Here is a 20,789-nt window from a genome sequence, read left to right on the forward strand (position 1 = left end):
CGGCTTGAGCAATGGAGCTAACTCCAGTGCTGGCCACCATCAAAGCCTGCAGTGTAAACCTCAGCGTTTCTGCTTTCTACTTGTGGTTGTATTGAACACATGAGGGTATGCTCACCTTCATCTGAGCTGCTAAATCTGTTCAGAAGGCTTCAAAGGAAAGGAAGCACACATCCTCACTTCTGCTTCAGCCTTTTTGAGTTCACTAAAAGGAATCACTCACATCTTTTAAGTACAATTCTTCTACAGCCATGAAAACCCTCAAACAGGCTCAACAGCAACATTATATTAAGTTCTTAAATTCTGTTCGTAAGTGTAACTAGAGACAGAGTACTCCACTGAGATCAATAACCACCTCCAGCTTCACTGAAAAAGAGTTCGGTGTCCAGTTGAACTAGAAAAGCAACACGTGCCATTGTTGGCTTCTGCTTTTTTCTGTGTACCTCGAAAGCTTTGTAGTCCTATTTTAGTAGCTTAGTTTTAAGGTTCAACTTCATTAAATTTTAATGACATAGGAAATGTCTCATCGATATAAAATATTATGCAGTGGCTATAAAAAGAGCCAGCTTTCCCCCCTCTTTCTCACTGTGGAACTATCTCAAGACGTATAGTTAAGGGGAGCAGGACAATGAGAAATACTTCAAGACACAGCTTAAAGAAAATGTGAAAAGAAATGAATGAAAAAATTCATATATAGTGACTTGCTTCTCTTAAGATATATGTATATACATATATATATATACACACACATATATATACACATCCACACATATATATATATACACATATACATATGTATGTATATGTATATGTGTATATATGTATATATGATCCATTTCTATTAAAAATTGGTGATGGGAGGCCCATGGGGATTACAACTAGATGGAAAAATGCACAAAATGAAGAATGATGTAAAAAAAAAAAAACTAACATTATTTCTGTATCTGCTGGAAAATTTCTGAAAGAATAGCAACCAGTGTTACAGGTTCTCACTGGAGGTGGACTGAGAAGAGAACTTCACTTTTGAGGTTGTTTTCAGTATAGCTTGATTGTGTTCCAGGAGTGTGCATTTACTCATTTTAATAATAAACCCAAACAAGTAAATATATACATACCCACATTTGTCATGAACTAAGTCATTACACCATTGCCCAGAAACCAAGAACTAATCCACCAACTTAGTTCAGTGCTCACCGTTTAATGGAATGAAATATCTCAGAACTCGATTTTGATGAGGTTATTTTAATGCTGTCCATACCCAATGTCTTGGGAGGCAAAACTTATCTATACTTTCAATGTTGGCTCTTATCTAAAATAGCTACAACACATACTGTTGAACTGATTAAAATCAAATGATTCACTATTCTCTTTGTGATGTCAAGCTGTGCTCAGCATTTCTGAGTCAGATATATTGTGAATGGGTATAAAAGAAAACTGATTAGGCTTAAGTACTCCAGAGACAACACATGACTTCTGGCAATTGAATAAACATTTAAGATAAACTGAAACTGGTTCTCACTTGAAAAGAAGGAGAGTGACTTATAGGTACAAACCACTAGTTGTGTGCGCAAGTATTCTTCAAAAATTTATTAACAGAAATAGATATACTCAAATGTATCACTGAAGAAAAACAGAAAAAGGTCAACAACACTGAAGATATCGCTTGCACTTGACATTTCAGCACAGAGAACTAGCACCATTAATTCAGAAATCACATATTTCATTGTAATTGCTTCTAATATATAAAATAGCTTAGAAAGATTACTTAGTGCTCTAGTAACAAAGTTCTTCGAAAACTGATTTAAAAATCAATTCGAATTTACTATTTGAAATGGATGAAAATGGTTTAAAAATCGATCTAATTCTACGGCTTGTCAAGAGTAGGAGCCATAATTCGTTTAATTGGAAGAAAGTGCGTGAATTCAGCTTCTGGCTCCCTTCTAACACCAAAAAGGTACAGTAAACTGAATACTACATAGGAAAAAGAGCACATCTAAAACTGGTCTTAGAAAATACTCTCCTAGACTATAAAAATACTAAGTAGAATACAAAAATTTTAGCATATACGGCAAATAGACTACATCAAATATTTAAAACTATCTTATACCACAATCATCATGAACATCAAGTATTATTTTAATGAATTTTTATGATTCATTCTGATTCAATGGTTATTTCCCCTTAAGATTTCTTATAATTTCAAATACAGAGCCCAAATCCTGTGTTTCTACAGAAGTTACTGGAGGCACCACTGAATAATTCTTGGTTTTCGCCCGGTTCTCAAGGTGAGGAAAGTGCAAACGGTAGGAGAGCCTATTTTTCAGACCAGGGGTCAGTCAAGGACAGCCCTGGGGCTGAGCCTGGCCGGGTTCACTCATTGTGTCCGAGGCCCAGGAAGGCAGCTAGCTGGGTTGTCTCCGGCTGCTTTCACTTTCAAAGAGCTGAGCTGAATAGTTGTGACAGAGACTGTATGTGACTGTTGGGTCTGCAAAGTCTAAAATATCTACCATCTGGCTCTTTACAGAAAGTTTGCCAACTCTTGCTTTAGCTAAGTCAATTCAGGAAATTTTGCACTGAAGGAGGATATAGTATGACTGCCCCAGATTATGAACATTTTGGCTGAGGCTTGCTGGTCCCGGCATATAGAACGGCAGCAGTTCAAAAGAAGTGGATTGAATTTGGATTGGCAACTTTGAGAGCAGAAATATTATTCTAGCATTGTAAGAAAAGCCTGACCACACCAAAGTACCTTCCTTTCTCTGTGAAGTGGCCATTATGTACCAACCAACTCATGTACCTAATTATAGCAACATACTTACTGTTCAATCCAAACCTTCTCCTTGGCTCCCAATCATGATTTCTAGCCTTTAAAAACCAGTCATCTTGTACCCTTAGCAACACACAGAACCAGAAACAGACAGCACTGGGCATGGATTCTCTAAGCGCTGTGTGTGTGCCTTTCAGAACCCTTCCCTGTGACATGCATCAAAGTAACTAGCACTGCCACTCCCCAGGGCCACAAACATGTCCCTTCTGACAAAGTGGACTAAGTTTTCCAGTGGGCACATGGGCTTGGAAGAATGTTTGTGGTGGTCCTGGCAAAAAGAGGTGCGAAATGTAACATCAACGCCATTATAAAGAATTCGGACAGAATATTCGCTGGGCTTTTCTCTGTCTTGCCAGAGCTCAAAGATCAACCTGGCAGCAAACCTTGGAAACCTGGCTTCTGTGAGACCCAAGGCACTGAGAACTGGAGACAGAGTGACATCGTGAGCAGAGTAGAGGGCGAACAGCTCCTCTCGCCTGCCCTCCGCGGCATGCAGCATCCGGCTGATGGTTTGATTTAGGATGGGGTGGGCTCCCAGGAGCGCATACCCGAGGTACAGTTTCTTCTCCTGCCTGTCTCTCTCGTCCTCTATCTGATGCGTCTTTATCACCTTGAAGTGCTCCATGTCGATGCAGCCATTTCTGGTGCAGGGGAAGCTGACGTTGTGGCAGAAATGGCAGAGCATGGAGTCTATGGGGTTGGCGGCTCGGAGCTGCTTGGTGGGGACGTCCACGATCTTGGCCATGTCCCCATAGGTCCTCTCCAGCTGGCTGTTTCTCAAACGTAAGAGGTACTGGCGCCGCTGGTCCTTTTCCAGATACTGGTTTCTCACTGGGCAGTAGCAGTTTCCAGAGCAGAACAGAGCACTGGGCTGGTGCCTGAAATAGATCTTCTTCCAGTCAAAATCCGGGAGAAAGCCATAAAGCAAGGCCAGCCCACTTTGCAGCGTCCGGCTTTTCCCGGTGGTCTCTAAGTAAAGCTGCTCTGCAGACCAATCGTGGGGCAGGAGTTTGTGTTTCTTTAGGTAAATGTCCCTCAGGAGCTGGCCATTCTGCAGATGCTGCACGATCCCTGAAACACAGAGGACAGCAGCTTCCCTTATGACCAGCTCGGCAGTAGTGACAGTAAACAGAGTCGAGTTGGCGTCTGACTCTGGATTGCTTTTGGTCAGTGTTAAGTTAACATCATGGAGCCCACTTTCCTGTCTTATGGAAGCTTCATGAATGGGTCTACTTGCAAAGAGACCCTGGGGGTTTCCCATGAAGGGATGAATCGAGTGAGGACTGTGCTTGGACTGTGGCCTTTGTGGGGAGTACAAGCGCTGTCTGCCATCATCCTTCCATCTGGACCTTCCTGCCTTCTCTGAGAGAGGTCTTATGACTGGCAGACTCAGCAAGTTGGACTCACCCTACTGGTGGATATGTAGGCTGTAATGGCGTGGAACTAAGGAGAATCTCTTCCTCTGTCCCAAGACCATGGCTCTCTCATGTGAGAGAGAGCTCAGGGCACTCAGCTTGTGAAGAGAAATGCTGCTGACTGGTTGCTTAGTCTCTGCCTTGCTGGGAAGTCCCTCCTTCATCCCCCTTCTCCCTAGCCAGCCCAGCAAAGGCCATTTCTGCTAACAAAGAAGGCCTCTGCTAACCTTCCAGATACCTTCTACTAATCCTGCTCGGGCTTGACAGCTCGTCAGCAAGGATACTCTTTATAGATACAGGATGATCCCTTGATACCATCTTGAAAAAAGGCAAAGTGCAGAGCAGTATGCTTATTATGCTCCTTTTACATAAAAATGAAGGAAAAACAAAAACATGTATTTACAGTTGCCTCTCTTGCATAAAAAAATTTGGAAGAATACATAGGAAAACAATGGCTACCCAGGGTGAGGGCAGGATGAATGGGGCACAGAAACTGGCTGGCTGAGCTGTGGGTAAGAGTGAGAAATTTTTTTAAAAATATTTATTTATTTATTTATTTATACAGAACTAGGGTACAGGCCAGAGGTGCGAGAGTATTTACCAGAGACTGACCGGGGAGCAGAACAGGCAGAACAACAAAGTACACTGCTGAGGGAGCAGCCGACGGGTCAGGAGAGGTCTGCCGTGCCATGTGGGTCACCTCTGGGGCGAGGTGATCGAACACACACCGAAGTGGCTGAGGCCAGCTTGCAGTGCTGTGTCCTAACTGGTTGCACCACAGTGATGGCCTGAGAGTAAGAATTTTAAGTCTATTTTAAAAGTTGTTTTAGGCCCTTCCTGTTGGCGCAGCAGGTTAAAGCACAGCACTAAGAAGCTAAAGGCACTTCTGCATGAATTCCATCCCCACCCTGGAGGTGATCCACATGGTGCAGCAGACCTCTCCTGACCCGCCCATTGCTCCCCTCAGCAGTGTACTTTGTCAGTCTGCCTGTTCTGCTCCCCACTCTGTTATTGGTGAATCCTCTCACCGCCCCTGCACCTCTGGCCTGTTCCCCAGTTCTGTATGAATAAATAAATCTTTTATTAAAAAAAAAGATGTTTTAGTTATCAATGATCATATTATTAAGTTATCTTAGCAAAAATGAAAAAGTCTTATGCTCAAGCAGGAGCAGGCAGGTCAAGATAAAAACGAGCTTACCCGCCAGCAGATGGATACAAGGGGTGCAGTTTCAACGGCATGGAAGAACTCTCTGAGATCGTATACTACATGCAGGTCAATTACTCGATGTCCAAATGGTTTGAAAAGCTCAACCATGGGTGGTGAGAGGATTCACCAGAGAAGAGTGGGGAGCAGAACTGGCAGATTGACTTAAGTGCACTGCTGAGGGGAGCAGGGGAGCAGCAGGTGGGACAGGAGAGGTCTGTTGCGCCACGTGGGTCACTTCCCTAGCTGGGGATGGAACTCGTGCTGTAGTGGCTGTGGACAGCTTCATAGTGCTGCACATTACCCCTCACCTCCAGCTCTTGTATACATAAATAAATATTTTTTTAAAAGGAAAGAAAAGCTCAACCACAAGGATAAGACAATCAGGCTGAAATGCAGGAGACAAGGAACTGTGTTGGCCAGGGAGTTCACACAAACAGCTAAACCCAACAAAACCAAACCCACAAAGGATGTGCAAGTCATGGTCTGAATGGAGGGCCTTGAGAGAAGTCCCTCAAGATCTGGGCAGGAAAAGTCTAGCATTTGCAAAATGACTTGCACAATGAGACACCCCATAAGTGATGAACCTATGGAATCTCCGTCCTGCCACAGCTGACCTGGAGCAAACCTTCCATTCTTTGGCTACAGATCTTACAGTCGAAAGCTTGCCACATGCTAAACTTGTCTCGTTTAAACTTCACAAAAGTTTAAACAAGTTTAAAGCAAGGTATATCATTAGCATCTCCATTTTCCTAACTTTACAGATGAGGAAACCAAGGCCCTGAGCCATTCAGAGCTGAGAAGTGGGTGAATCAGAAGTTAAGCACCCACCCTATGCCCCAGCAGCCCCCCAAACTTGGGTCCCTGTCCACAGCGCCTTCTTCGGATACTTTCACACAGAAATACAAAACCCGAGCCACTGAAGGCTTCTTCTATCCCCCCAAACTCAGCCTGCATCTTCCTGACTTTCTTCACACCCTTCCCCTTTCTCTGAGTGCACCAACCGCTATCCAAGGCCTGTGGTTCCCAGGGCACTTTCTCTGTGGTCTTCCTCCTTCCTCTCCCAGGCCAAATGAAAAGTTTCTTCCTCATCCCACAGGCTGTGCACCCCCTAACTCTATTTATTCACTGAGCTCAGCAAAAGCTAATGCTGTGCTGGCACTTCACACCTGCCAGCCCTGGTGGGAAATTTTAGGCCTGTCTGTCTAGTCTAAGGCCTGTGCTTAATCCAGAAGATGCTGCAGCTGCCAGCAGCACAGTTCACCGGCTCTGGGTGCTGTCCCGCTGTAGTGTGGGCTCCTTCAGGACAGGCAGGGGAGGGTCTCCTTTGGTGGGCCACCCCCCTCTTCACACTCAGCAGCTGCCAAAGCACCCTGGACAGAGCAGGTGCTAGTGATCAGCTTTATCTAGTTACTGCGGGGAGCCAGTTATAAATGATTATTATAACAGAAATGTATTTTTAATGACATTTAAAATAGAAGATAAAAATGACCATTAAAAAAGAATAAGAGAACAGGAACAAAAATGATTTCTAAAGTAAGACTAATTGAGAAAATGATGATGACAATAGATTAGTGGAGAAGAAGGGCTGGAATGAATGATTGCCTCTAAATGTGTGAGGGCTACTATCCCTCATTTCTTTTCAGGGAAGAAACAGATCCAGAGGCTGGGCCCTCATTGCACCATGCAAGTCACCCTGACCTCCTAGACACATTTAAGCTTGCTCCTTTCCCTGGGGGTGGCACACAGTGAACCACAGAGGCAAGGACAGGAGTTATTTTTTCTTTTTTTAAAGATTTTTATTTTTTTGTAAGTACAGAACTGGGGTACAGGCCAGAGGCTCAGGGGTGGCGAGAGGCTTCACCAGAGACAGAGTGGGGAGCAGAACAGGCAGATCGACGAAGTACACTGCTGAGGGGAGCAGCGGGCGGGTCAGGAGAGGTCTGCCACGCCATGTGGTCACCTCCGGGGCAGGAAGGAATTGAACTTATGCGGAAGTGGTTTCAGCTTCTTAGTGCAGTGCTTGAACCCGCTGCCACCAGGGAGGGCCGGATAGGAGTTATTTTTTATTGTCAATTGCAGGGCCTGGTCACATTCTTGCCCCGAGAGTCTGTGAGTCACCTTAAACCTTTATAATGTATTGCCCCTTTTTTGGTTCAAACTGGTTTCCATACTTGGAACCAGAGTGTCTAACTAGTGATTCTCAGCAAGCAGGGGACTGCTCTCCAGGAGGGCTCAGGGGTGGGGGTAGGGGGTGAGTGAGTCTCTACAGGAACTCACTCTGTCCCCTACACCTTTGAAAGGACTACTAGGCATTCCCACAGAAGAAAAACATGCTGAAATACTTCAGCATTTTTGCATAACATGAACATCCACTGAATCTTCTAGACATGCAATATAAAGAGCCTTTTATACTTTGTTTTGATCAGAACTTGTCAAGAAATCATGTCTCACCTGTCACCACAGGGTCTTGGATGTAGCAGCCTCAATGGGGGACCCCTGCAGCTATCACTAACACCGAGCTACACTTAGGTGTGAGCACTGGGGACGCCATTTATTTTCTAGTGCAGTGGCATTGTATGAAGATACACAGAGCTATCTAATAAATTAATTCCTATAGGTAATAAATGGCATTATAGGAGGGGCTCCTGATGTAACTGATTTTCAAAATTACCCATATAGAAAGGTCACACTGACATCTGAATCTCACTTCCGGGTAAAGGAGCACAAATAATGCTTGTTAATAAAAGGGGTGCTGGACTTGTTAGTACTCCTGTTCTATTAATGCAAAGCTTGTGCCTATGGAACTAATTATCAAGTTTAGGTTAGTCTGCCAGCACCTTCAGCTTGTCCTTGGCTACTTACATTTCTCCCCAATCATGATGGTTTTTATAATATGGTAAAAGCAAAATAGAGCCAGCTAGGGGACAAAGGCACTATTTCCACGAAAGCTGAGGTTCTGGGTCCTCCCTGGTGGTGCAACAGGTTAGGACTCAGCGCTGCAAGCTGGCCACAGCCACTTCAGTGCGAGTTTGATCCCCACCCTGGAGGTGATCCATGGCTTAGCAGACCTCTCCTGTCTCGCCTGTTGCTCCCCTTAGCAGTGTACTTTTTAGATCTTCTGTTCTGCCCCCCACTCTGTCTCTGGTGAATCTTCTCCCCGTCCCTGCACCTCTGGCCTGGACCCCAGTTCTGTATGCACAAATAAATAAATAAATCTTTTTTTTTTTTTTTTTTTTTTAAAGAAAGCTGAGCTTCTAAGGCGCTTGGTGGTACAAGATCAGGACACAAGCCTACAGATGCTCCAATTTCTTCCACAAAGGCTATTGTCTAACCAAAGGTTCTTGCCAGTCTTAGACTGAAGAGCCAGGAAACTGGGGGGCATACCAGTTCCTTCTCTCCGACACCCCCCACCAAAAAAACCAACCTGACTCTCAGATAAAGCCAAACTCCAAAACTAACCCTTGAAGGCTACAGAACTGAAGCATCCAGAGAGGGGGAAGAGTGAGAACAGTGGGGTGGGAGCACAATGAACCACGGTGGGAGACTGTGGGCGCGCTGGTGGTGGGTTCCTCTGGCAACACCCCCACTACGGGCAGACCCCACAGTTGCACGACACAGCCAACAATGTAAACAAACATCACCGCATTGCAAAGTTTATACGAAGAATAATAAAGATAAACCTCAGGCTAGCCTAAAAACAAACAAACAAGCAAATAAAGTCAGTTCCCCCATTCACTTGCCAGTGTACCCTGACAGTTAACCATTGGCTGCACAGAGACAGATGGCAAGCATCTTGGCCAAACAAACGCCATGCTCAGTGGGGATCTGTACACGTGCTGCTTCTTGAGATCTCACCATTGAAACCTCACAGGGGTACTGCCTGCTGCATCTAAGAACATGGGACCGGTAACATAAATGATGGCCCACCCATCATGCAGTACGATGCAGCCAGCAGAAATGATATAGGTATATATTTACGGATAGGCAAAGATTATCACAATATATCATTAAGTGGAAATGTAGGTTACAAAATAGGGCGTGTGCTAAGATACTGTGGTGTGTGTGTGTGTGTGTGTGTGTGTGTGCGCACCCAGAAGACTACGAATCTCTTTGGTGGGTTTATGGGTGCTTTAAGGTTTTTTCCCCCTTTTGCTTCTTTGTCTTTATTTCTCTTCATGCATATGGGTCTTTTGAAGTAAGAAAGAAAGATTATTTTTAACTCTAGGAAGTCAGATGTTCAGCTAGCAACCCGTCTGGACGCAGAGTTATTGGAGGTGTCTTTACTTACCCCGAGTCCACAGCACCATTCCCAGGAGCATCTGCTCTGCAAGGGAGAGCAGGCAGGAGAGTGAGTGAACAAAAAATCATACCTGTCTGTGTAAGCTCCCCCATCTCACACAGCGGATGGTTGGGGTACAGAGGCAGGGAGTGTAAAGGGCTTTCAAAAGCGGCTCCGGATCCTTTTGACATGTGACTAATGAAAGCTTCCAGTTTAGGATGATATGGTTTCCTAAAAAGACAATGCACAGAGTTAGTGGTCAGTGTTCCAGAATAGCCGACGATGGTTTTAACTCCAGCAAGTGACATCCCGGGTGGACCACAGCCTTTCTCACCCGCAATATCAGGTCCTGGCTTGATCATTTTTAAAGTTCCAGTGTCATTATTACTCTCCTAGGCAAACCCCCCCCCCCAACTCAACAAGGCTAGCTGGAGCCTCCCACTCTGTGGAGCCCACTGTTTTGGCTGTGTGGGCCTCAGCTTTATCCCCACCACCCCACCATTCCTGACCTGCACATTTCTGTCTCTCTCCAGGCGGTCACTGACCCTAGCTGCAGCCAGGCCTAGCAGGGAGTCCCTGGCTTCTCCCTACACATGCCTTCTGCTGTCTAGCCCTGCAGGGGTGCACTATCGGGGTGTTCACCCCTCTCTTCTGTACTCCTGCAACCACCGCCAGGGTTCTGAATCTCGCAGCGTTTGCCTAGATGGCAAAGGCTCCTCTTTGTTCTTCCTGTGGTTTAATCTTGCCCCTCTATTCCTGTCCCAGCCAGGGCCAGGGGGGTGGATTTAAAGGGTATACCCAGACTAGTCTTTGCTCTTCCACATGGTATGTTTCTTGGGGGAGCTATGCCCAGCTCGCCTTTTTTTTTTTTTTTCCAACCCCAGCTCCCTGAGGTGCAGGGTGTCTATTCCTTTCTATTCCAAGGCTCCGTGCTGGTCAAACACAGTCCACCTCTTTCTGTTCCTGCAAACACCAAAGCCAGCACATGCCAACACTTTCCATATGCTGCCCCCTCCTCTTGGGAAACCTCCCCCAACTTTTACCTGGATAAACTTAACCCTTAACGTGACCTGGGGCAGGGTAGGGAGGGGGGAATCCCTAAAAGTCTCAACTGATTAAGATAATCAAGACCACTACAAAACTCAACAGCTCATTTACACACACAACATCAGGTTTCATGTAGGGTGGTAATGAATAGCTAAAAAAGCAGTTTATTTACGAGGGTTGACATTTGTTCTATTTCTGCCATGAAGTACACATGGTAAATCAAGATATAATTTATTTTTCCAGTCACTAATACACAAATCCTTGAATAATGAGATGACCTATGAATGTATTCACCTTTTCTTTGAATAAATGAATGGCCTGTGGATATATGTCTGCATTTTCAAGCTGAGCAGCAGTGGGCAGATAGAGTAATACCCTACTAAACTAAATCAGCATGAAAAGCAGCAAGATAAATTGTCCGAATGGCAGAACCCCTGCTGTCTGCAAGCCCAATTAACTTTGGCAATGCTTTTAAAATGGCTGCCAAAATGGGTTTATTATCTTTCAAAAACATAAAGCTAAAAAAAAATTCCATCTTTTAGAAAATATGTTTTAAAATTGGAGAATGCTAATCTTGACTAACAGTATAGTTTAATAAATCACCTGGGATTGCTACAGGGAATTATGTCTTCCCATAAAAATAAAGGGTATGTTATTTTTCCTGAGGCTAAAACACATAAATATTTGCAAACGGGGAAATAAAATTTCTAGACTGATAATGAGGCTGCCAATACGAATCTACAGAAACAAAGGCTATTCATCAACAGGCATCAAACGCCCTGCTCAGGGCCAGGTCTGTGATGTCTGAGGAGCTGAGAAAGCTTTGCTGCCTATTTTAGAAAGGAAATTTCTAATGAAAGTGTTTGCTGAGATGTCCCAGATTTTTAGGGCATTTGACTGCCTACCAAATGCATTGATTCATGGAAACTTGTTTCTGCTATGAAATGAAGATTCAGACAAGAAAGACTTCATTTACAGGACAGGTATCAAATGGCTGGATCTATTTAATGGGAAGAGCACCAGGTAAGCTGAGTCCCAGGACTTCCTGGATCTGACCTGCTAGCTGGTCTTATACTCCCTCCCAGAGCTGAAAGGGGTCCTTGTACATAAAGGAAACCCCAAATCATACACAGATGAATTCAACTAGGAAATGCACCCTGATGAAAAGTCAAGACTTTCATAGTCTGAAGCAATGACTGTGGCAAGTTCCAGAGAGCTGATTAAAATATTCAAATTTTAATGCAAATATTAAAAATAAAGACTGCTGGAGACACTAATGTGACAGATTCCCTTTGACCAAATTCCAGTTAGGCTCCCGAGAACCTCATCCCAAATAGTCCTCGACCTTTGGACCTCATGTCCTTTGGACTAGTAGATGAAGCTCTGCATTGCTCAGTTTTAGTAAAAACCCTACACCTTAGCAGGATCCCTCTCTCTCCATATCTGAGCACCCCCAATAGCTGATGAAACTGCTTGCCTCCCGGGCCTGCCTTCAGCAAGAATCTTGTCAATTTCTTGTTGTTTGAAAATACTGTTTTGAAGAAGTTCAAGGATTGTTTTTACTACAGTGTAGTAAAATTATGATAAACCTAGTTTATCATAATTGATGCAAACCCTTGAAACAAGATTTCTTTGGTTCTTTTGGAAATAGTGGCAGTATTTACTGAATTATAATTTTGAGGAAGTCCTGCTTGTGCATCTTAGAAAATGGGTTTGTGCTGTCTTAATAAAATTAACATTTGCAATTTAAAAGATAAAAGAATCTTGTCAATTTCATTTATGTAGATGCTCCCCATATCCTGGATGGTCCTCTTAGTAATTTTCACCCACTTTGCTCTTTGGTTATACTGCCCAGTAACCACACTGCATTCAAACCTGAACCTGGCTCTATGGAGATCTCTTTCCCCTATTCTATTAGTTCCTGAATAAATTCTGTTTTCATTAGAGTCTGACTTTGGTTTTTCCTTACCAGCAGTACACTAAAATCTCTCCTCTCCATGGTCAGGATCCATTTCTGAGATTCCCCCTTGTTAGGTCAAATGACACGTGAAGCATCACCAGTGGAATGGAAGGACATTTGTCCCTTTTGTCCCTAACCGTGTCCCCATTTACATCTCCTTCCTACCCTCTGACCACGATTCAGGCTAGCAGAACCCAAGTTCAATTATCTGGACAGCCCCGAGGCATCTGCAGATCTGGAAGGAATGGGGATCAAGGGAATCCTCAATGACCAGGTGAACTTGGACCTTTCTTTTCAGTCTTACACACAGGATGATCAGCTTCTTTGCTCTTTAGACAATTCATTGTTGGCTCTCCTTATGCAACAGCCTTGCCTTACAAATGATTATATCTGTGATAATGAATTTTTCTTCAAGAAAAATTGGAAATTGTTTTCACCTCATTGGAAACCTGCTTTCATGTCGAAAACTGACAGATTCAAAAGTGCTATTTTAAACCTTCCAAACTTTTACTTCAGAGATCGCTTTACATTTTTATAGGCATTGATAACACCTATTTTTCCATAAAGCTTAAGACTGAACTCTGTATACTCATGAGGACATTTTACTGTGCTTTAGCTATAAGCTGGGCAATGACTGGGTGCTATGGAGAATATTAAGAATGATAAGGCCAGGGACACTGTTAGCAGATAGCACAATCCAAAAGAAGTTTCTAATTTATGCTAATTTAAAAAATTATTACCTTGTATTATTAAAAAATAAAATACTTCAAAGATAAAGCATTATGAATTTTTCACAGAGATTCACTGTGCTTCACCTGATGTGGCTCACTGCCCCTCCCCGCTGTCTGAAACTCTCTCCTTCCTTAGCTCTCAAAACATCTCTCCTGCCTTCTTCCCTGTTTGCAACTTCAGTATCTCCGGGGCTCCTCCTTTCCTTCCATGTCTCTCACAGGTGTGTGTTTGGCACGATGCTGATTTTGGTCCTTCCTTCAGGCTTTGCCATCCCCACACCTGTTGTTATCCTATTGTTGTGTGAGTCGGAAGAGCAGGGAGGGCGGTGCCTAAAGACAAACTATGCCCAGGACCCCAGGAAACACTGGCCACAGCCTGAGGGAGAGCTCAGAAACTTCCAGAAGGGAGAAGACAGTTCCCCATCACAGCCTATAGGCAGACCCATAAAGTCTCAGGAGTGCAGAAAGCTGCAAGGGGGAAAGGCACCCCCCCCACACACACACACAACCTGCTGCTGGGACCTACACAATTCTACCAAGGAGCACAATAGAAGGGAGGGTGACTTTGACTTTCTGGACCTATAAACCAATACCCAGGGAGTCAGTGTGCAGTAAACCCCAGCAAGGGATGGAGTAAGCAGCCTTCTGCACATCATCTAAGCTAGGAGTTCCCACCTTTCCTCCTAGTTGTTCCCTGGACTCTGCCTGCCCACGATCTCTTTCCAGGTATCCTTTCATTCTTTCTCTAAGAAACTTTGTTTTGCTTCATTAGATGCGGCTTTGAATTCTTTCCTGGCCATAGCTGAGGACCAAGGAACCCCAAAACCTAGAAACATGTAAAACCCAATAGTCAAACACTCAAACCTCTGATTCCCAGCAAAACAATGCTCTGAGTCCCACAAATAAAATGGCCTGTACTTCTTGTCACTTGAGTGTTTCATGATAACTCAAACTTAGCCCTGAGACCAATTTTCTTCTACTCCCCTCTTCTTCTGGACTCTCTATTCTGAGGTCTATCACTACCATCAGATACCTTGTCAGAAACCAGGCTACTATTTTCTTTCTCTCACCCCTATCCCACCTGTTACCAGGTGCTCATATCAACTCTACCTTACCACTTTCTCTCAGCACCAACCCCCTTTCTCCATCTGTCACTACTCCCTGAGTTCCAGCCTCCAACATTTATTCATTCAACATGTATTTACTGTTACCCCCACATGCCAGGCACTGTTCTAGGCACTTGGAATTCCAAATGGATTCAAAGTGAACAAAAAACAATCACTGCCCTCAGGGCACATCCATTACACCCTAGCCTGGGCACAACTGCAGGCAAGGGTGGACACCAAAGGCTAGAAATCAACCACGGGCCCAGGCCCAGAGGGTGAAACACCCGCACTCTTGCTATTAGGATGGTCTGAGACCACTGGACAGTTTTTATGACCCTCAGCCTAGTGGTTGTTCAAGGTAGTGACTACCAGCTTGAGCCTTCACCCTTTACTTCTACCACCCCCTGTAAGCAGCTGAGCTGGAGCCTTTGAGGGCCCTGATGGTGGAAGTTGTTCAGCATTGAATGAGGTCCACACGTTGTCCCCTTACAATCGAGGATCTGTTACAGGGTAGCCCAGAGTGGACTGGGCCACCTGTCTGTGGGGCCTCACCCACGCGCTCACAGTTCAGTTATACTGCAGGTACACAGAAAAGGGTCAATAACGGGTTTATTTACAAAAGGGGGAAGGAACAGAAAACAACCCAGGGAAAGAGAGCGGGATACAAAGTAACTGGAATACCTTACTGCTAGGCTGACTGAACACACAGAGTCACGTGGTGCGGAGAACAGTTTCCCCAAGCTAGTGAGAGAGAGATGCAATCGCGCCCTATTTATCCCGTGAATGTCCCAGAATTCCTGCTAGCTCTGTCCTTGGGTCCTCGCAGTTCTCTCCCTGGTACTGCTGGGAGTTGTAGTTTCCAATCACTGGAATAGTGTGTAGGGTCCAGAAAGCTGGGGTAGGGGGTGGAGTCCACAAAACTCTGTAGAGTTCCTTTAGGACATCTTTCCCTTTAACAGATCCTCTATATAGCTGAGCTGGCTTTTTAGTTATGCTAAATGTTTGCCCCACTTCTGCCTGTGGCCACTGCAGAGAGAATATTCACCTGTGGTGCCTGATGCCTTTAGTCAGAATTTAAATCACTCAGGCTCTGGCAACTGGAGTACCTTGGGGGGGGGGGGCTCTGTTTCTGGACATTGTTGGGAATACACCTGACCACAGTACTCTGCTGGGGCCACAACTCCCTAGAGAAGATGGAGAGAGGTCATCTTTCACACGCTGTGCCCACAGACCCTGTGAATACCTGCCCCTCATCCACCTGGATGGAACCCACAGTGCCCAGATGGCTCAGTTCCTGCCCACATTCCTGGGGAAAAGAGGGATTGTAGAACCTGCAGATCAAAGGTAGACACGGCTGAGGGATCAGGGCTAGCCTGAGGCTGCTGAGAAAGCTGCCACTGAGCAACTGGCCTGGAGAAGGGGAGTGGCTGCAGATTTCTCTCTCAGTTTGGCTGCTGGGGAGATTGAACTCTTGATACACTGTACCAGCAACTTCTTTGCTTCCCTTTTGCCCAATGTCCTTTGCTCCCTGGGGCTGGCACTGGAATTCCAGGTACCCATATTGGTGCAGAGGCATCAGCCTGCAGAGCAACAGACACTGCAGTATTCTGTGCAAACAACCTAGGATCATATCCTGCAACCTGTCATCCTGATACAACGTCAAGACATGAAACTAAGGAAAGGAAGAATCTTAGCTCAACACATAGTTTTAAATGAAATGAAGAGACGAAGGAATATACTACAAGACATGGAAAAAAACAAAATGTGGGAGGAATCTAAATGCAATGGAACTAGGTAACTTACCTGAAGAATAATTCAAAGCAACAGCCTAATAATGTTTACTAAAATAAAGAAAGCAATCAGTGAACAAAAGGTAGAGAGAATACAAGAAAACTTCAAACAGAAATAGTAAAAACAAAGGTAGAGAGAATACAAGAAAACTTCAAACAGAAATAGTAAAACTAAAGACACAATAGTTGAACTACAAATACAATAGAGGATTCAAAATGACAAAAAGTAGCTGAAAAAAATCAGTGAGTTGGAATACATGGGGGAGGGAATACACCAAACCAGGCTAGCAAAAATAAATAAATAAAAGAATATAGACATGAAAACCAGCACAAAGATTTTATGGGGATAACATCAAAAGAAACAAAAGCCACATCATAGGAGTCCCAGGAGGAGAAAAAAGTAAAGGGGGTAAAAGAAACCTCAGTGGAAGGAAATAGCAAAGAGCTCCCCAAACTTGAGGGAGGAAATAGATATTAAGATCAAAGAGGCTCAAAGACTATCCAACAAAATAGAACCAAGCAGACACACTCCAAAACATTTATAATGGAAGTAGTAAAAACTAACAAGGAGAATATACTAAGAGCATCTTGAAAAAAGCAAATCACATACAAGGGAATCCCTATAAGATTATCTGGATTTCTTGGCAGAATCCTTGCAGACTAGAAGGGAATGGCAAGAAATTGAAAGAAAAAAAAGAAAAAGATTTTTTAGTTCAGAATACTATACTCTTCTGGCCACTCAGAACTGAAGGATAGACTTTATAGACAAATAAGAATTAAAAGAATTCATCTCCGCTCAGCTGACATTGTAAAAAATGCAAAGGGGAGCCTATAAAACGAATGGAAATCTCACCTAGAAGCAGTGGACTCCAAAATATGTGGGAGAAGGAGATGGAGAGTAAAAGAGTAAATCATTAAAATCTGCCAGAGATCAACCCAGCCAATAGGTTATAGCACAGTAGATGATAGCATAGATCCTTCCATGTAAACCTCATGATAATCTCAATACAAAAATCCATAGAAGAAACACATAAAAAGGTGGGAAGGAGATTCCAACATAACACAAAAGGAATAAGTCCGAGAATAAAAGAAAAACAAAAGAACAAAGACAAGTTACAAAGGCCTCCTGAAAACCCCCCTAAAAATAAAATGACAATAAATACCTCTGTTTCAATGATTACCCCAAATAGTATTAAAACCACCAATTAAAAGGTAGCTGCGGCCCTCCCTGGTGGCGCAGCGGGTTAAAGCACGGCACTAAGAATCGAAAGCCACTTCCTTATGAGTTTGATCCCCGCCTGCCCCGGAGGTGACCACATGGCGTGGCAGACTTCTCCTGGCCCACCCACTGCTCCCCTCAGCAGTGTACTTCGTTAGTCTGCCTGTTCTGCTCCCCACTCTGTCTCTGGTGAAGCCTGTCACCCCCTCAGCCCTGGCCTGTACCCCAGTTCTGTATGCACAAATAAATCTTTAAAAAAAAAAAAGGTAGCTGGATGGTTAAAAAAAAAACACACACACACACAAACTTTTTACTACCGGCAGGAAACTCGTAAGGACAAATACAAGCCCAAAGTAAAAGGTTCGGAGACAACCCTGCAAGCAAGTGGCAACTAAAGAAAAGGGAGATACAATCATACCTGCATCAGATAAAGCAGATGTCCAGCTACTATGACAATAAGGATGGACATAAGAATTACTAATGGCTCAAAACAATGAGACGATGCATATGTACCAAATGATGGAGCAAAAAGCATGAGTGTAATTATTAACAGAATTAGAGGGATATTGGTAGTGGCACAATCACACTAGGAATTTTAACACTGCACTTATAACCACATACAGATTAACCAGGTAGAATTTAAATAAGAAAGAAAGAAAGAAAAAACTGTCTTACGTGATGAATTAGACCAAATGAGCTTAACATACATTCACAGAAAACCCCACTCCAAAAACAGCAAACTTTATATTTCTCTCAAGTATACCTGAGCTGTTCTAAAGAACAGACCACATGTTAGGACACAAAACAAGTGTCAATACCCTTATGGAGATCAAAGATTATATTGTTTATGATCATAAAGTAAAAAAAACTAGAATCCACCGCAAAAAGAAAACTGGAAAAACCTCAAAAATGATGCGATTAAACAACATCTTTCTCAACAAGCACTGGGTCAACAATAAAATTAAAGAAGTAATTAAAAATATAAAAGGCAAACCTCTTGGCAGACTCATAAGGAAAAAAACCTTAATGGAATTAGAATGAAAGAAGGGAAATTACAAGAACTATCACAAAAATACAAAATATCCTAAAAGACTACCATGGAAAACTACATGTCAATGAATATTGTAATTTTGAAGAAAAGGTCAAATTTTTACAACACTGACTAAGAAAGAAATAGAAAATTTAACTGAAACAGTAGTTTAAGATCTTCCCAAAACAAAAGGTCCAAGACCTAATGGCTTTATAAGTGAATTCTACTAAACCTTCAAAGAAAAACTTCTGTCTATTTTACATAACTGTTTTCCAAATATTGAGAAAGAGGGAATACTTCCTAACACATTCTGTGAGTCCAACATTACACTGAGGACAAAACCCAGACAAGAACATCACACAAAAAAAGAAAACTACAGAAAAATATTTCTAATGTTCATACATGTGAAAATTCTCAACAAAACACTAGCAAACCGAATACATCAAAAAGATCATACATCATGAACAAATAAGATTTACGCCAGGGAAGTGAGGTAGGCTCACCATCCAAAAATTAATTAACAGAATGCACTAACTACATCAATAGTAGGAAGGACAAAAAATACATGATTGTATCAATAGTGTAGAGAAAGCATCTGACACGATACAGCACCCATTAAAAATCTTAACAAAATAGGTATGGAAGGCACAAAAGAAAGGCTATATACTATAAACACGCAGTCAACATCATCACAGTGGTGAAAAACTGAAAGTTTTCCTTTAAAATCAGGAACAAAATAAGGATGTTTACCTTTACCGTTTTCATTTATTTTAGTATTAGAGGAATTAGCTAGAGCTATATGACAAGGAAGAAAAGGAAATGAGACTGGAGTAGAAGAGAAATATTATTATTATCAGGTGACATGATAATAAATGTAAAAAACCCTAAAGACTCCACCAGAAAAAAACTATTAGAAACTGTAAGTGAATACAGGAAAGTGACAGGTTGCAAAATAAATACACAAAAATCCGTTGCATCCCTGTATGCAAATAATGAGTTATAAGAAAAACAAATTAAGAAAACAATCCCATTTACAATCATTTAAAAAAGAATACATATGCAGGTTTCATTTTAAGAAAGGTGGTGAAAATGATATACAAGAAAAAACCAGAAATATTACTACAGTACACAAAGAGAAAGATGTTCTAGGCCCTCCCTTCTGGGAGGGGTTAAAGCACAGCACTGCAAGCTAGCCACAGCTGCTTCAGTGCAAGTTCCATCCCTGGCTCTAGAGGTGATCCACATGGCTGCTATCTCGCCCGCTGCTCCCCTCAGCAGTGTACTTCATCAATCTGCCTGTTCTACTACCTGCTCTGTTTCTAGTTTCTCTCTCACCTTCCCTGCATCACTGGCCTGTACCCTGGTTCTGTATGCATAAGTAAATAAACCTTTAAAAAAAAAAGATACTCTATATTCATGGATTGGGAGAATTAATATAGTCAAAATAATGATCTACCAAAAGCAATATGGAGATTCAATTCAATCTCTACCAAAATTTTCATCATATTTTTGAAGAAAACAGAACAAAAAACACAGTAAAATTTATACAAACTACAGAAGACCCAATATAGCTAAAATAATTTTGAGAAAAGTAGAAAATTTCAGGCATCACATTACCTGAATTTAAACTATAGCATAATAGTAATTAAAACAATATTGAAATAAAAATGGATTGAGTCAATAGAATAGATTCCAGAATTAACTCCACACATATTTCAATACCTAATTTATGACAAAAGAGTCACAACCACGTAACAGAGAAGAAAATTTCTTTAACTAATGGTGTTGGGGAAACTGGAGAGTACGTACAAACGAATGAAACTTGATGACTCTTTAACTCACACACGAAAAAATGAATTAAAAATGGATTAAAGTCTGGAATGTAAGACCTGAAACTAAAATACACAAAAGAAAAAACTTGTTGACTGAACCACAGTGCAAAAGGGAAATAAAAGCAAAAATAAACAACTGCGCTTTTACCAAATTAAAAAGCTTCTGCACAGCAAAAGAAAATATTATCAGACTAAAATGAAAGTCTTTTGGAAGTGAAAAGTTAGTTCTACAATAAGGATTTAAAATCAAGAACCTTTAGGCATCTTAACAACACAAAAACCAAAACAAGCTGATTAAAAATCGGGAAGGAGTGGCCCTCCCTGGTGGCGCAGCGGGTTAAAGCACTGC

General features: G+C 42.7%; 1 protein-coding gene across 1 annotated transcript in view; it reads right to left on the reverse strand.

Annotated features, from left to right (window-relative positions):
• Positions 1-1,571: 1,571 nt before the first annotated feature.
• The window catches only part of PXYLP1 (2-phosphoxylose phosphatase 1), a 77,835-nt gene continuing 58,617 nt past the window's right edge, over positions 1,572-20,789 (reverse strand). Inside the window, exons 5-6 of the mRNA XM_004682151.2 lie at positions 9,817-9,956; positions 1,572-3,895 (exon numbers count right to left, since the gene is read on the reverse strand). Coding sequence (XP_004682208.1) covers positions 2,958-3,895; positions 9,817-9,956 — 1,078 coding nt within the window. The 3' untranslated portion in view covers positions 1,572-2,957. The remainder of the gene's footprint in view (positions 3,896-9,816; positions 9,957-20,789) is intronic.

This window comes from Condylura cristata, unplaced genomic scaffold, assembly GCF_000260355.1.
Source record: "Condylura cristata isolate star-nosed mole 26May11 unplaced genomic scaffold, ConCri1.0 scaffold00014, whole genome shotgun sequence".
Lineage (NCBI taxonomy): Eukaryota > Metazoa > Chordata > Mammalia > Eulipotyphla > Talpidae > Condylura > Condylura cristata.